A 19,119-nucleotide genomic window follows, 5' to 3' on the forward strand; every position below is an offset into this window, starting at 1 on the left:
TGCATAAAGAAATACAATGTCAAATGAAACGAAAGAAATAATCAGATAGTCAGTCACATGAGTTAATAACGCAGGCACGGTTGGATAATAGCTACGCGTTTGGAAATGAACCACAATTTCATGGATGTTTAGGGTTCGCAACTGAAAATTGTGCACAGATTTTTATATAAGAATAGATTGTGTAAAAGTGATTTTTATATAAGAATAGATTGTGTAAAAGTTTATAATTTGAGAAGTCACTTTAAAAGAATGTAGTTACACTTTTTTAGTTCTTCTTATGCCAAGTATAGCCTCCTTGGCATGCCGTTAATAGTATCCAAAAATCGAATTATTATTTTAGGCACGTTTTTTCCAACCGATTGAACTGCTTTTGAACAAATTTTACTCAAAATTTGATAGAAATCTGCAAATTTTGAGTCAAAAGCGTATACTAAATTTCAACCAAAGCGTGTTTGAGTTGATTTTTATCGCAGACTGACAGATGGTCGAACATTTTCGAAAAATGTGTTTTTTGAACGCGGTGGCATCTAAAACGTGGAGCTTGGTCAAAATCTTGAATTGGAATTTTTTGATAATTATCATACTTTCTCTATACTATTTATACGAAAAAATATATACTACGTACACATTACTTTATACTTATATATACCAAGCATACGAGAAAGTAAAAAATCGCTACAAGCGAAAATCAATAAAATTTGGTATGTGTTTTTGATACCAAAATTTTAGATCTAAATTTTGAGTACATTTCGAAAGTGTGAAGAATTCCGTTAGATCCATGATGCTCTATCTCCATAATATGACGAAACTAAACACAAAACGTACAAGACTGTATAACTACACTAAAAAGTCATGCAGCGGGTACATCTCTAAAGTTAAATTATTAAAACATAATTCAATTTGTTTGTTCGGTGCTTTCAAAAAAATTTAAATAATTTCTATGTAACTTCGCGCATCACATACAATTAGCATTTAAAGAATATTTCACAATAAAATTCTTAAAAATTCAATACAAAAGAAATTAATTCTTTTAATACTGTGCAAATCACTTTTTCTAAAGATTTGTCAATCAAATTAAATTTTTTCTCTTATGTGTACCGACATTTATTCATTTTAAGGATTTGTGATTTTCAAATTTGCCTTTTATTTGGATTAAAGTAAATAAAATGAATGAGCATTTCTTCGAATATCTATTATTATTTTACTATGCAACGTATTGATATGTATGGAAAAAAACCTTCTATTCAATGAATATATATTTTTAGACGTTGCGGTTATCCAATTTTCCAAGAATCAATATCTTTTTGCAATGCGTACATAAGATGAAAAATATGTGGAATTCGAATAAAATTTATGATCAAGTTTTATACTTTTATTTAACAGTTAAATAATTTTTCAATTTATGTTTCGATATTAATACCTGAGTATTGATTAAATTTTCATTATCCTATGCAGATATACTGATGCTAATTTTTTTTAAGGAATCTATGTAAAATATGCTATTTTAAATAAGATGCTCAAAAAGGTTTTTAAAAATTTCTGAATGGAATAAATTGATGTGTCGCCGCTCTGATATGAAAAACGAAATAACATATGTCATTAAGTTACCAGTGTAGTTTCAACTCTCATATTTTATTTATATTCAACATTTTTGATTTGTGCTATGATGTTATGATTACATTTTGAGTACAAAAAAAAATGCATTATTCTTCGAATTTGGATCGTTATAATTAAAGCAAAAGAAAATCAATGGAAATGCTGTCTTCTCTCTCGCGTATTCTTCAATAACGATGTTTATCCTCTCCCCCATTTCTACCTCATTAAATTGTGGACCTTGGGCAAGGCCGTAAACAATACTAGTAATCTAATTTATTATTGTTTTTTTTAGAATTCCACAAATGTGAGATTTATAGTAAAGACCCTCGGGGGGGCACCTCGAAATGAGGATGAGATGCTTCCGGCATGGTGGTTGGATCTCGCCACCCTGGAGGGTACAATAATAGGTGGGGGATCAAACTCCCCCCACCGATGACGGGACGTACTTCCTTCGGGGAGGGTTGTACCGTGGCCGGTGACGGCCCTTAGGACTCAACCACAGTTCCCGCCAATTGCTGTTGCGGCGGTCCGGTCATTCAGTTCTATGGTTTAAATCCGTGTGCCTTAGGGCGGGTCGGAGAGTTAGAAGGTTGACTTATAGTATAGTAAAGAAAACTGAATTCCCGTTTCAGTTGCCGCCTTTCCCGATCAATTGAAACCAAAATTTAACACAGAATTGTAATTATAATCACAACATCACATACGAAATTTCATTTATTTAAATCATAGCGTTTTTTGTTATCTTATTTTCATGCATGTGAAAATTCAAATCGATTGACAGTCAAAACTTCGACAGATTTAATTTAAAATTTCTCAAATATATTTTTTTCTATGCTAAATCTGTGTACCGAATTTTATCAATCTAGCATTAACGTTTTTCTTGAAGTTGGATATACAATTTTCCAGTAAATGTAGATATATTTCTATCAAGTTTTCAACGAAATCCTAATTTAATATATAAATCACATACCAAATTTTATTTTTCTAATCTCAAAGCACTTTTTAGTGATTGTGTTCAGAGAAATACAGACGTAATTAAAAAAAAAATTCAAACTTAAAAAAAGCGGAAAAATGGAGATTTTTAAAAATTTCGAGTATGAGCGTTTTGAAAGCAAAAATATCTTATTGTTCTTAAAAAGGGCATAGTTTCATAATAAATGACGATTATTGATCTGAAATTATCTCATCAGAAGTCACTTCGAAATGTTCAGACATTTGAGTACAGTATGAATAATGGTTTCAGGCAAATTGAAACTTCTTACCTGAATTCAATGTTTTAGACTTCTATAGTCAAAGAAAGAATCTTCAAATAATAATAAGAACAATAATAATACAAACTCGGGATTCAAAGAATCTCCATGTTTCAGACATCTCTGAGTGCGAAACGCATGATTTTGGTATTATTTATGTCTGTCTGTGAAATTGATAACTCAAAAACAGCAGACAGGAGGAAATATGGTGTGTTCATTACACCAAATTATATAGTTCTGTAAAAATTTTGACGAAATTCGTTTCAACGGATCTTGTCCGTCCATCTGTACTTTCTGTACGTGTGAAAGCGTTCACTAAGAAAAGTAGATACCTATAAGGGACATAGTTTTATCAAAAGAATTCTAAATGTGTATAAATTGTGTATCAAATCCACTTAAAGTTTGACTGTCTGTCGGGCTGCATGTATATGTGTGAAGATGGTAATGCAAACAGTGGTTTTCGCATGTTTAATGATAAAAGTGTTACCTTTTTCTACCTCCCATAAAAATTATTGACCTTGAGTAAGACTGTGGGTGCCACTAGTGCTCAGCTTTTTATTTTCAGTGATTTTCATAAGAGCATTTTGCGCTTCGCAGTATAGTGAAGAAAACCAAATACGCGTTTTTGAACATTTTCCTTTCAACCGTTTGGAACCAAAATCTGGAAGTGGGTAATGGGAAGGTCCTTTCACAAAGAGAAACATCTAGCATCCAGATGTTTGGACATCCCTTTCTCTTTGAACGTACTATCAATACATCTGGGACGAGGAATTCCATATATGGTCTTTCATTGTAGTCGCTAATGAACAGATGCGAGACCACCCGCCTGGGTGGTCTCGCATCTGTTCGCAAGATCCACCATCTGGCTATCTTGAGGAATATAGTAAGTAACAGCGACGACACAATGAATCAGTACAACACAATGTCTTAATTGGAATTAAAACTACAACTCTAGTGATAAGATAATTTACCATACATCTTTCTATTCAAATTGTTAAGACTTTACAAGCATACGAACTGCATAAACTGATTAGCTGTCAACCCTTTGATGGATTTGTTACAAAATTTGATAGCATTCACTCTTTAGATACTAAAACTGATTACCAAATTTTATCTTTCTTGCTCTATACATTTCTCAATTGTTCATTCAAAATTTGATAGAAATCCATGAGTTTAATGTAAAAACAATATTCCAAATTTCGTTGCTCAAAGTCAAAACGTTTTTGTGCTATATTCACAGACAGAGACGATGCAGATATATAATATTTCCAAAATTATGCTTTTCGAATTCAAGAATATTTGAAACATAGAAATTCGTTAAATTTTCGACTTTGAGTTTTTTTGACGATTATAAAACTTTTCCTTTGTATCTAGATCTTAAATTAATAATATTTGGTAAGTGGTCTTGTGAACAAAGAAAAAATTGTATATTTTGTACAATTTTTATTGTACGTTTGTACTAAATTCTGCTATAAAAATTGTACGTTTGTACTGCAACACATTGATAATGTGTAAATATGTAAAAAAAAAGTCGAGTCGAAAAAATCGATTATTATTTTTTATTTATTTGTTTGATGCATTTTCAAAACATCTCTCTTCAGATCAATGATTATGAAAAATATACGATTTCTTAATGTTACTCGAAATTATTTTTTGTTTTGATCCCGTCGCGACAAACTGCACAGCGCAGCAAACGATAAACGATAGCAGGTAAAGCAGACGACTTTTAATGCGAACGACTTCTTATCTGTCATATATTTTAAGAAGTGAATTAGAAACTAGATCTGTCTAGCTGATATGAAGAACGAATTGTGGTAAGAACTGTGTTATTTTTTTTCCTTTAAAATTAACATAATAATATTTTATGATGTTCTTTTCCGCTTTAAAGATTGTTGCTATATGACGACGCAAAATTTAATAAGTTGGTTTATAATGGTTTGTTATAAAAACAAAAAAATTTATAAAATAATACGTCAATTTATCGTCTGCAAATTGTCTTTCAGACAGGTAAATCTTGCATGAAATTATTCGGGTTTTAATTATAATTATTTCTTTACCTTACTTGACATACCCAAATAAAATTATTTAAATTTTGGTTGTTAATATTCTAACAATGTATAATAAACATAATAATATTAAGTCGAATGCTGAAATAAACATAATATTTCAACCATTGGCATAATGCCAAGGTCATACATAAATAAACACAACTTTTTAAAAAATAAATATATGTTTAAATATTTTTTAACAAGAGAATGTTACTATTAAATATTATAATACACAATCTTTTTAATTTTTACAATTTTTCCTAATTAAAGTGAGAATTTAGATTTATCAAAGAAATCTAAAATCTCATAGCTTCTCCTATAAAGAATTAAACTGTATGAAATAAGATTTCTAAAATAATTTTTAAGCTATTTTTTTTCCATACACTACTAAAAAATTTTAAAGATGATGCAAAGTTTAACTAACCATGCAAGTGGAAACTAGGAGGTAATAAAAAAACCTAAAGTCATTTAAAATGCTTTATCCTGTCATATATGCTTGTAATTGTCTGCGGAATATTATAAACAGTAATCTGACAATGTAATAAATAAATACATTTCATTTAATGTGATTGCATTTCATATATTTATGAATACATTCAGTATGCATTAATACTGAATGTATAATGCATACTGATATAATATTTAATCAGTATGCATTATACATACTGGCATGCATTATCAGTATGCATTATACATACTTAATAATAATATATTTAATTAATGTATCCATATACATTTTTCTTAAGTAGTTTAATACAGCAATACAGAAAAGGTATAGTATTTTCTTAAAATATTTTTTATTCTTGTATCTAATATATATAAATGGGAAATACAAAATTCAAAGTCTCTAAAAGGCATATCCAGAGGATTGATATAAATATTCCAAGAATTAATATTTCAATACACTCCGGTAAGTTTTAAAAACATAAAAGATCTTGGCTATTGGCCGTCAGTTTTCATTAATATTATTTCACGTTTATTGACTTATTAATTTAATGCATGAAAATTTTCATATTAAACAATAATCGGATGTTCGAAGAAGAAGAGACATAGAATTGTAACAATTGGAAATTGTATTTGAGTTACGAGCTCGTAATATTGAACAGGTGTCAAAATTGCAGGAAAATTATCCTTGTTTTTCATAAGCTAAAACGAAGAATAATATTACTTTAGCAATAGCATAGTGTATAATGGACATTAACCTTTTGCTTCAGGTATGAATCCTTTTTATAATAAAAAAAAGGATTTTATTTTAATTATATATTATGAACTGCAGGCCATTTTCAATCAGTCATTTTATTTGATTGCCATGTAATGATAACCTCTCAGTTGACTTGTTGTGTTATCATGCTTTTGTTTCTCTTTCTAGAATCTTAAATCGATACTTAATTATAACTACGAATTACTGTTTATTTTCGTTCTGCGATTGGCAATAGCTCCTATTTATAATTACTTTTCGTTTTCTTGGTCACTATGAATACAAAGAAGAATTAAGGTAATCGTCAAAAACAATTTAACATCGCGTTTCGATGAATATTCGTGTTTTAGACAGCTTTGAAACAAGAAAGCATAGAAGTTTTGTAATTATATTTGTTTATTGGAAAACTGTCTTTATGAAAAAGTATACATTAATATTAAAAACTGTTTTTTGAAAACATACTTTTATTAAAGTAATGGAAAGTTGATTTTTTTTGTTTTAACTTTTTCGGTTGTTTTTTAATCTTTGATTTATAATTATTCTCTAAACATATGGCGAAATCTTAAGATCAATTTTTTTTTCATATTTTAAACAATCATTCCTGTTTGCTTCGTTATGCAAAGGATCATAAATTTAAATCAACTTGGTGCAATTGATATATTGTTAGCTGGACATGATCCTAATGGTAAACTCAACGATATTAGATATGCAAATATGAAAGAAAACTATTATGGTTTCAAGATAAAAAAGAATTAAAATAAATGCTTGGTTTTATTATGGTCACATATTAATTTGCTAGTTTATATTTCAAATAGAGCTAATATATAATTGCAATATTTCAAAAATGAATTTTTGCATATAGCCGATTTTTAGTTTTTGGTATAGGAAATGTAAAAAGTAGCGTAATCATCAGAATATTCAGCATCAAATTGTTGAATTTTCTTTTTTAGATCTCCTTGACTCTGAAAATATAGTTCTTAGTATCATGTTCATCTGTGAATAAAACTAAATGAGCTCAATGGGTGAAATTTGGTATGCGGCACGTCGGTGGCAACATTTGGAAAAAAATCTCATTGCAAATAATCAATTTAAAAACTCATTTGTATAAACACACGATTATTTAGAAATTCAATAATGTGAACAGATACAAAATGACAGGTGATTTAAGACCAAAATTGCAGATCTATTTTAAATGTGGGTTAGTTTCCCTCAGACTGTCGTATATCTGTCTATCTGTGTGTATGGATAAGATGACTCTAAAAATGACACAGAAACGAACGAATTACATAAATAAAATTTGTTATGTGATCGCTTCAATAAAGATATGGATTATTACCGCAACTCGCACAAACTCAACCCATTGGAAATGAAAGCAAACTACAAATTAAGAATCTTACTATGAAATGAAGCCAAATAAGCGTCATATTTTGAAAATATATAAGAAATATGAGAAGGCACATATATTTCTACATTTTTACATATATTTCTACATATATTTACATATATTTCTACATATATTTACATATATTTCTACATATATTTCTATATATATTTTTACATATATTTCTATATATATTTACATATATATCTATATAGTAATATGTAAGAAATATAGTCCATATTGAAGGAGCATGAAAGTTAAAAGCCTTGTTCAGCTAAACCGTAGTATTCTCAAATATATATCTTTCAATATTTTGAAAATGTCCAGATTAAATAATTTAAAAAAAATAATGAAGCCATTTTTGTCAAATATGAAGTTTTTGATTTAATTTCCAAGATTGTAACAATTTTTTTAAAAAATGAAATATTATAGCGTAAAAATATTTTATTTTATTTCAGTTTCATATAACACTTCCATAAAAAAAATGATTACAAAATATCAAAAGGTCAATGTGTCCCATCATAGTTTGGTTCTAAAAATATCACGTAACGGGCGGATTCGGGAGGAAAACCTCCTAAATTAATGATAGTTCTCTGCATTTTTTTCCTCGGAAAAATGCTGTTACGGGGACTCGTTCAACAGGTCCTCTCATAACCTTGGGTCATTTCGAGAATATAGTTTGTAGGTCATCGTTGCCGCTATATATTACTTATTTTCTTTTCTTGAAAATACATCTTATTTCCTATGGTCTTATTATTTGATAAAATAACTATTCTTACCTTACAGTGGGTTGGAATGTTTTTCCATTAATTAAGATAAAAAAATTTATTTAGCGTAAAATCAACTAAATATTAACTTTTAAATACAAAGTAATAGTGAATTTCACTGTTGCAAATATTATTTTTATAAAGAAAAACCAGTCTCAGTGATATTCCGGAATCGCATATTCTCTAATAAATTTTCTTTTCCTTCCCTTCTCTGTGTAATTTGGAAGCCATGGCAAGGCCGTGAATGTTACAAGAACTCAGATTTTTATTTTTAGAGTTGCGCACGTAAGAGTTTTGTGTTTCACAGTACGGGAAAGAAAATTATTTAATTCTTATTTTTGACACCTTTTTATTGACTGATTGAAACCAAAATCTGGTGCGGGACTTCAATTTTAGAAATAAGATCACATGCCAAATTTTATTTATCTAAGTCATTGAGTTTTTGAATTATTGTGTTTTATATGCATTCGAAAATATGGAGTAAAAGACAATCTAACAGATTTTGATTCAAAATTCGATAAAGATATACATTTTAGAATTAAAATTGCGGAAAAATTTTTTTAAAGTTTGTTGAAGTTGTTGAGTTTTTGAATTACAGCATTTTCATGATTGTGAAAATATATACTTATAAAACTTTCCCCATTGTATCCATCTAGCTCTTGGTATCTTGAAGCTATCATGTTTACTTGAACTCTTAGATAGATAGACGTATATTATTTGTACAAATTTCGTTCAAAATTTTGTAGATATCTACAAATTTGGTATAAAAATCATATACCAAATTTCATTCATCCAGATAAAGGAGTTTTTGAATTATTGGTTCACAAACTCATTGGTTCATAATTTCAAAGTGGCGTTTTTTCTGACTCGTGGAAAGTTTGAAACAAGGTAAATTCGTCTTGATTTTCAAATTCAAATCTTTTTAGTAGTCAGAATAATTTTTCTTTTTTATACTTCGCATGCGAGAAAGGAAAAATGTAATTTAGTCACTACTTTTGATAAATCTGATTATCTAATAGAAAATGATAAAGATTTTTCTTGCACATAAATGTAATTTCTTCGCGGCAAAACGAGCATTAACAAAAAAATAATATATCCTAGTAATAATGAAACGTCACTTTTTGCCATGCCACGAACAGTTGCGATCTTTGTAACATAACAAAAGAATTTTTTTTAAGAAAGTAATTATTTTGATAATGCAGGGGAAAAATTATAGCAAGAAGTTTGAAATCCTATTCTCATAATGCCTTTTATTAATTTAAATTACAAAGCTCTCATAAATGAAATTCTGATAAAAAAGTAACCATTTCATTTCTGCAGTTTTTAGATTGTTAATAGATTCTGTTCGATGAGTTTGTTTAACTTACAGAAAAACTATGCAAAATAATAATCCTTCACAATTTTTTCATTTAAGATTTTGCTCATAAATATTAAACGAAAAACTAGATAAATATTATTAAACTACATAAAATATTTTAAAAATTAAAGATAACCATATCAAATTTCAAGATAAAACCAATTATAAAAATTGATAAAAAAAAATTTAAGAACTATAATATTTAAAAACCTGCTTGTTCATTAAACAAATTTTAAGTGAAAGGTACTTAATTTTTCAAGTATTTAAAAAGATTCGTGTATCCTCTCAAGTATTTAAGAGATGATAATGAAAAGTTGAGTAGTTGCTTTAAAAAAAAATTGCTTTAAAATAAAAAGAAAAGATAATTACTCTTTTTCCTTTTATATAAAAATGTTTTCTTCTTTTATCCCAATTTTATGCATGAATTCGTCGGATCACGTTTAAAAACAACTAACAAAAAGATGTTTAGGCAGATACGTTTCCTTCTTTTTAAAAGAAATTTTTATATAAAATTGAAAATCATAAGCATAAAAAAATAGTTCTAAGCCTGATGTTGTCTTTCTTTTAAAAGTTTTTCAAGTAAGTTTTTAAAAAATCAAGGCATGAAAATAAAATATCAGGATGTCAGTAGAATTAATTTAATATCCCTGGGAAAATTTGTTGCATTTGTCTGGAGAAATCAACCCACTATTAACTGTGTCAAAAACATGCCTATTCTTTTCTTTACGCCAATTGATAATAAAAACGAGTTTACCGAATATATTAACGGGAAGTGGAACAAAAAAAAATGATACTTTTGGCGCGAAACTAAAATATATTTGGCGAGAATAAGTGCTTGGCGCAGTTTCCGGACAATCATTTTTTCTGCTTTCATAACAGTTCGTAAGGAACAACGAGTGAAAACTCATCTTCACACTTTCGTCGCGATCTTTTCTTGAGTTCTTTTATTCCGAAAAAAATCGCTCTTTCGTCGTTCTTAAGGCAGATTCCAAGACTGTGTTGGCTTAATCGCGAAAGCAGCAGAGATTGGACCTCGCGCAGAAATCCGGGAACTTCAATCGATACTGGTAACATCAACTGGAAACAGGTTGCGAGAAATCGTCTGGTCATTTGTTGTTATGGTCGGTTGAAAATTATCGTTTGCGGTTCGGAAAATGTGCTCATTCGAAGTTTTGTAAACACAAAAGATGTAATTCGAAGTGTTTGGTGTTCAGCTATTTGATTAAGATTTTGTTTGCACTTTTTTTTATAATTTTGTTTTCGTGGAACATCGATCCACGTTTTACCTTTTGGTTACCTTTGCCCCTTTGCACGTGGATTTTGAGCTAGTTGAAATGACGGATAATCAAACATGCGATCAAGATCAGCAAATTACATCTATAGCAGATGCTGTGGTGAAGTTGAAAGAACTTAGAGAAAGGTAAGTGCAGTAAATGTATTATTTATAAGAAGAACCGAAAAACTCTAAAAAATTTCTTTTTGATCGAAAGGAACATTTTCATACTTTAATTTCATTCTTTGGAACAAATTTTTTTAATTCAAAAAATGTCTGTATTTACCAAATTATTTGTTATTTTAGATGTTCTTGCAAAAAATATTTTTTTCCTATATAAATTATTGATTAAACAGATTCTTTAACACTGCGCTCAGTTCGTAAAAAAAAGTAGGAAAACTTAGTAAATTTTTGGTGTATTATTTTTTAGCTTTTCAAATGTTGTATATCGTTATTACTTTACAAAAAAATTAAATATATTATCAAAAACACTTACATATTTCTTCTCTATCAACTTTTAAGGATATATTTATCTTTCTGAATTTAAATATTAAAAACTCTCCTTTATTCTAAAGAGGTTAGTAATATCTGGAACAGTAAACTAATTTTTTCATTACTTAGAGGAATTCCAATTATAGAAAAAATATTTTTTGTCTCGTATTGTAATATTAATCATCGTATACATGCAAAGGCAAGAAAGAATCACAAAGTAAAATGGCTATTAAAAGTTATTCTACTGCTTTTGCAACTTTATTACGATGATTCAGATTATAATTCAAATTATTCAAATATAATAGTGCATGTTTCAAATATAAAATAAAAGTTCTGTATCAAAAGAATTTTTTTTTTTTCACTTTTTTCAGTTTCCTGTTTTTTGTGTAAAATGTTGTTGTTTTTTTTTTTTTTTTTTTTTTTTTTTTTCTCAATTCAACGAATTTGATAATTTTTATTCTAAAAATACCGAGCTACTGAAATTCCATAAAATGAAAGGCATAAATTTAATTTTGAAGCAAATTAGTATTATATCAAGATATTTAAATATTTCAATTTATTTAAATATTTCGAACTATCTCGTTTTATTAAATATTTGAAAACTTATCTAAAAATAGAAACCATAAAACAATTTTTTTTTATTAATTTCTTCTTTCTGATTACGTTTTTTTCTTTCCAGTAAAATTTCAATTTTAACAGGGAATATTTAGAATGAAATAAAAAAAGAACATCAGTTCAATTTTTAAGCAAACTCATCTTTCCAAAAAAAAAAAAAAAAAAAGACTGCGTTTATGTCTTTTTTTTTTCTATGAAATTATCTGCTATTAGTCTTTATGATGATCATTGAAAAGCATATTTTAAATTTTTGAAACCTGTTTTTTAATCAGTAAATTTAATCATTTGCACTTGCATCAAAAAGAGCATTGAAATTCAGTATCGATTGTATAGTATATCGATTATATTATTATGTCCAGAATTCTAGAGTAACGTGGCTTTTCTTGCAATATGCCCTTCGACATTTTAGACGGAAAAATTCGTATGAAAATCATTTGATATTGAAAAATTCTGTTTGATATTTGCATTTAGAAAAAATTCATACTGACAGTTTAAAGAGAAATAGTCATTGTATGATTTATTTTTTCCCTGTTGTTAAATAGCTAGCTACAAGTCGTAAGTAAAAACTGTATAGAAATACACTCACACAAAACTAAAAAATCTTGAAGTTGGAATTTTATAAATCATTTTTTATGGTTTCGGAATATACCAATATAGCCCTATTCCTTATAATAGTGGCTATTCAAAATTCGACATTTCTTATAATATGAACGATATTTTCTTAATTTTTAATTAATTTTTTCCTAACATTATTTTTTAGTCTGTTTTAGATTATTTTTCTAAAATTAACTCAAAGATGTGTAAAAAATTTTATTGTATAAAATTAGAAATGATAACGTAAATGAGGAGGGGGGGGACATTTAATATCTAGTTTCAGTCAAGAAAATGTTGATTAATAAATACGCATTCTTTTTAATCGCTAAATAAACTTTTAAATAACCAAACAATGAGTAATAACAAATGATTCTTCCACTTGTATTAAGACTCCGATTTTGGAAATAAAAATAAGAACAGCACATTTTAGGATATAAAAAGTTTCGTAATTACTGTTATAAGAACGGATAGAAGCAACTTTTTAACACAGTAATTATTTTTTTTTCTGCGTTGGAAATAATCAGATGGCTCATTAGAAATATATTCGTGACTGAAAGAGTCTTTCTGGTTCGATTCAAGGTTACAGTAACAGCTAATTTTGTTTTCCCGACTCATTTCTTATGACTTAACTAAAATCAATTTCCGGTGTTTTTAAAGTTGATTTTGAATATTGGTTGCGAAACCAATGATGAATGAAAAACTGTAAATCGACTGATAATGAAATACACCTTTATTAATAAACAGGAGGAATTCTTAAAAAAATGAGTATTTTATTAAAAACGCTGTAATTTTTTGTTGGCAAGTTAACAAAACTGTATTCCTAAGGCCATTTTTAGGTAAACTTTCAAATAAGAAAAAGTATGTGTTATCGGAATTCTTTTCTATCAAATCTATTATTTAACCTACAGTGCATCGTATAGTCATTTAGCTACAAGTTTTTATTTTCATTTATCACTTGCACATGACTGTTCTTTTTCTTATTTAAATGTCTTGAAATATTTTTAAAATGTTTTTTGATTAATATGTGTAGGAAAGACCGATATATGGCAATAGAGGTACTAGAATTAGATTTTAACTGGAAATTGGAAAAAAATACCAAGATGGCTGTTGTACAAATAATTCTACCATTAAAAATGCTATCAATATATATATATATATATTGCATCATAAAAAATAAATTCATAAAAAAGAAGCTTTTACTTTTATTGTAGAATTATTATAATGTTATTTGTGTATATTTTAATTCATAATGTAGCAATTTTGCATATTTAAAATTTTGTTACGAAAAAATATTTAAAAATTTTGTTACATATAGTTAGAGGAAAATATTTAATCATTCAAAGTACATATTTCTTTTGTAATAAAATAAAATTATACATTCTAGGGTTAAGTCATAAATCGAACCTTAATTGTATTTCAGCTATTAAAATTAGGCCTAAATTAAGTGAATGATTTAATACCAGTATAAAAGTGTATGATTTAATGAAGTCAGCCAGAAATCACCTAGGGAGATTACACAATATTTTTAAAATATATATATTTGTACTTGTTCTTAAACTGATAAAAAAGCTATAACATTTTTCAATAAATAACGTAACTTTATCTTGAACATAAAAATTGAAGATAAAGTGACAATAAAAATGAATAACATTTTCTAGGCATTTGATACACAGTAGAAGATCGACTAAAGAATTGTTTGTACTGCCAACTAATCAGAAGGGGAGAAACAGAACCACAAAATATTTCTCTGATCAAAAATATGCTCGAAGAACGAATACCTCATAAAAAAATCAAACAACATATTATATAATAAGATATATTGTACATAATATTCTTAGAACTGGAAAGCTATAAAATTCATGATCAGTTTCCAGGTTTCGACATTGACAGAGCCTTAATTCCTCCCAAACTATATAAATCATCTCGCATATTCTCCCTTCTACTGCTTTATATTTTAGCATAATATAATAGTGAAGAAAGTTGAATGTGCATATCAAGCGTCTGCTTTTTGACTTGTTAAGTCCAAATTTTATATAGCTCCACAATGTTGATGACAAAGTATATCAAATATCATCCATTTAGATCTTTGGGAGATTTTTTTTATTTATTGTATTCACATGATAAGAAAGAAAGTAATCGATGGAAATGTTTGAATTGATTTAAAATCTATATAATGTTGGTAATCTAGTAATAAAATCTTATGCAGCATTTTATTTTTCTATTTATTTGAGCTTTTGAGTTATGTTTATTGCATATGGATTGTGAGACCTATAGAAAGACTTTTCTTAGCAGTGTCTGATAAGATTTTGACGGATGTTAAAAAAAAAAAAAAAAAAAAAAAATTGAACTCGAGATTTTGACGATTTTCCCAAGTTTGAAAAACAAAATTTTGACATTATGTCTATCTGTGACAAAGATAACTTAAAAACGTTTTGAGCTAGATGGATAAAATTTAATATACTGTTTTTACGCCAAATTTATAGATTTCTCTTTTAATTTTGAGCAAATTTCGTTCAGATGAAGTCTGTCTTTCCGGCTTTTCGAATATAAATTAACACGATAATCACAAAATAAAAAGAGCTAGATAGATAAAATTCTATACACAGGTTTATCATCTATATTATAGACATATATAAAAAATTTTATCCAAATTTAGACTGATCGTTTGTCTGTCTGTACTTTCTGAAATATAACTTAATAACTTATTAACGTTAAAATTTAATGACTTGAATATATTAGATTTGAACTTGATTTTATGTCTGCAAGTGTAGTTTTATGTCAAATTTTGGTTTCATTCGGTTGGAAAAAACCTGTCTCAAATACAAATTTGACTTTCGGATACTATTAACCGCATTCTTGGAAGTAATCGCGAAAACATTTGTTAGGGATCACACGATAGATTCGTTAAAAATATTTCGTAACTTTTATACACCAATATCATGCAAGTAAGTCATTCTTTGGGATAACACCTTTATAAGAGAATATACAAAAATGCTTTGGTTAAACCACACCCACTGGTTGAGTTATCGCTTTCACATGCTGACAGGTAAACTTATATAATCCCCAAAACGGATCTTCAGGGTTCAAAGAGATCTAAAACTTTGAGAATCATTAGAATGTTTTCATCGAATGTCTTTCTCTTTGATAAAAACAAAACAAAACAGAACAAAAAGGCTTAAAATATTTTATAGAAAAGGGGAAAAAAGCGCATGAAAGTGCAGTACTATATATACGCAATGTTGTTATTACATATAATTAAATGTTAAGAAATTATGCAGATTTTATGTTTATTTTTTGTATCTTCTATACGAATGGACTAAATTTTCATTAAAAAATATATAATAAATCAACGTTTGGTTAAAACATATAATTCAGTTAATGAACATCGTTATTGAAAGGATTATCTTCATAGCTGCATATGAAATAATCAGAACGTAGATTGTATATGAAACAAAAAACATTACCCGCTACGTATAAAACAAAATTTAATTGAGATTTCCTGATTTATACATATCTGATTTTTTTTCTGTTATTATCACTAAAGAGTTGCATTGTATAGATATTTCTTCAATAACTGTCGTCCCTCAAGGCATTTCAAAATTCCTCATGGCCATTTTGCTAGTTATCCAAACCGCATCAGTTATTGTTGAAATGAATTGAAATTTGCATTTTTATCGCACAATTTCAAACTAAATGCGCTTTTATCGTGAATATAAAATAAACTTTCTTACTCGCCTTTCTTTTATTCGTGTGTCATTTTTATCTGTCAGTTAAAATGTTTTTATTTTACTAACAATAATGCAAAGCCGGAAGAAAAGAAAAAAAAAAAAAAAAATAACGATCCTACATGCGACAGTGAAACACGTGCCAACTTTGTTTCTACGAAAATTATTTAATTTTCATTCTGGCTAAAAATGTATTTAAATTTTGTTCTGGAAGAACATGAACTAGAATACTGAAATGATAAATCATTTGCGATTACAGTCAGCTTATTATAATGTTTAATAATACTTTTTCCACAATTAACGATTGTTGATATTCCTTTGAACTTATTCTATCACTAATTGAGGAAAAGAAAAAAAAATTCCGTTACTGTTGTATTCAATGATAACATAAGTTAACAAACAGTAGAAGGAAAGTGTAGCAGAGTATCATCGAACCCAATTAAATATATCTGTGCATGATTTAAGACATTTAAAGCTAATGAATATAATGAGAATAAATCGATAAGTACACACATTTTATTACAAAATTGGATGAACAACGCTGGATCTATATGACTGAAAATGGTAGTCCGCTACTAGCAAGTGCCTTCCAAAATTGAAATATTTTTATTCATGTTAAAGAGACATATGAATAATCTTTATGTAATGTGGTAAACGTTAAACAGTAAGCTATAATTATATTATAAAAGTTATAATAAGTACTAACTGTTATAACTATAGTATATAGTTATAATAGCTAGTAGGCATCACAGTTGTTTCAAAGAATGCGTGAAGACTATTTATTATCAAGTGAGAACATGATGTCGTTTTGGTTAGGGAGTTTTGAAACACGAAATCGCGTAGGTAATGAATGAAGCATAAATGGCAATTTTCGTCATCATCTTTTAATCGTGCATATTTTTACCTGCTTTTACCTGTATTGCATTATTATTAAATATGCTTCTTTGACAGCAGATGCGTTTTTAAAAGGTTGACATAGAACTATGTCATCATAGCTGTTATTTTCTCTCAAAATCTGTCTAGCTCCAAAACTTTGTTTGCCAGCTAGAAAAATTGAAAATAGAAGTTTAAAGAAATTATGTATACAGAGAGGGATAGAAACCGATAGAGAAGTCTCGTGATTGTTTCAAACCGGTTTAAACTGGTTAATGTTTTTAATTAAGACAAATAATGACTTAAAAAATAATAATTTTCTCACATGATAACTTGAAATTTGCAATCGTAGATTTAATTTAAATTTTTTTTCGGTATGTTCGAATTATTATTATTATTATTATTTTGCGATTTTTAAATATTTTTGTTTTGGCAGATACGACTATTACTTTCAGTTCTGAATTAATAATGAGATTTTACAATAACGTCAATGCGAAATATGTACTTTTTCCAATTCATTCAGCAATGTATACCGTTTTAGAAACAAGTTTGATGAGCATTCATGTAGCATTTTTTTGAACGTTCTACTATTTAAAAAAATGATAACCTTTTAATACATCTTTAGCAAGTAGTTATTTTGATGAAGCACTATTCTGTTATTTTGTGGAGAACCTTCGATTGATTTTCAACGCTATAATACTTATCTAATCAGAAGAAACGGGTGGCGGTTTACTGTTCTATATTAGTAAGTGACAGATTTCTAATTAGGCTGCCGAGGCTATTGCCTAAAGCCTCTAGTCTGAGAAAGGACAGCAAGCATATGAATTAAATGTACAATATACTTAGAATCCAAATGAATAAAAATTATAAATTCTATGAATTATTAAGTATTGTGATTGTATTAACAATTTATCATAATTGGCCAGGATCCTATATGTTTCACTTAGTGATTAAAATATTTATAAAGCCAAACATCTACTTCGATATTATTATATAAAAACGTGGAAACCTGTATTCTGGAATCATATTAGATAAATAAAACATTTACAAAATTAATAAAAAATAAAATATTAATCTAAAATAAATCAATAGCATGTTAAAAAATGAGCTGATATGCTTAAATAAATTGGCCATCTTATTAAAATAAGAACCTCGGAATATACGCTGCCTAGGACCAGGAAGTAGTTAAATCTGCTACTGATTTTGGTGCATATTATGAGTGTTTTGGCCATGTTTACTCTTCAAAAAAAAAAAAAAAAAAAGATGCAGCCAGATTTTTCAGTATTTTCTAAACGAATAAGTATACATTTCTCGTATATGAAATATAGTATTCTTGAAAAACATTCGAATTTTGACGAATATCCATTTGTCAAGCCTCCATGAATTCGAAAAACACATTTTAGAATTCTTCTTGTCAATTTCAAAAAAGTGTGATATTTCAAAAACGCTTTCAACTAGACAAATGAAATTTGGCACATAGACTAACGACGTACAGATTTCTATAAAATTTTGAGCGAAATCCAGTCACTGGCTGGCTGTTGAACTCAATAAATCCAAGTCACAAAGAGCTAAGCAGATAAAATTTGGTATATGTTTAGAATATAAATAGATTCTTATCAAATTTCTAACTAAATATGTGAAAATGTTGACTGTCTGTCGGTCTATACTTCTTCCTCATGCGTGTAAGCACAATTATTCGTAAAAGTAATGACTTAAATCAATGAAATTCGGTTTGCTATCTTGTGATTATAACACTAATTTCGTCTCATATTTTGGTGTGAATTGGTCCGCTAAAGGGCATCCAGAATAGATATTCGCTCCGTAGATTCAGTAAAATTGTTAGATATTAGAATATTTTCTAACTATGATCTATATTTTCTAACTATTGTTCACAAATACCATGCCAGATATTTACAACCTTACTCTTGGTCCATACTTTTATGTAGTAGG

General features: G+C 27.9%; 1 protein-coding gene across 9 annotated transcripts in view; it reads left to right on the forward strand.

Moving 5' to 3' along the window:
• The window catches only part of LOC129989415 (inositol 1,4,5-triphosphate receptor associated 1-like), a 199,852-nt gene that overhangs the window by 128,611 nt on the left and 52,122 nt on the right, over positions 1-19,119 (forward strand). The window contains exon 1 of one of the 9 annotated variants that reach the window (XM_056097948.1): positions 10,471-11,017. The exons of the other annotated variants lie outside the window; for them this stretch is intronic. Within the exon in view, the coding sequence (XP_055953923.1) occupies positions 10,932-11,017 (86 nt within the window). The 5' untranslated portion in view covers positions 10,471-10,931. Of the gene's footprint in view, positions 1-10,470; positions 11,018-19,119 lie in introns of those variants that run through there. 9 annotated transcript variants of the gene reach the window in all.

Source organism: Argiope bruennichi, chromosome 10 (genome assembly GCF_947563725.1).
Source record: "Argiope bruennichi chromosome 10, qqArgBrue1.1, whole genome shotgun sequence".
NCBI classification, from domain to species: Eukaryota; Metazoa; Arthropoda; class Arachnida; order Araneae; family Araneidae; genus Argiope; species Argiope bruennichi.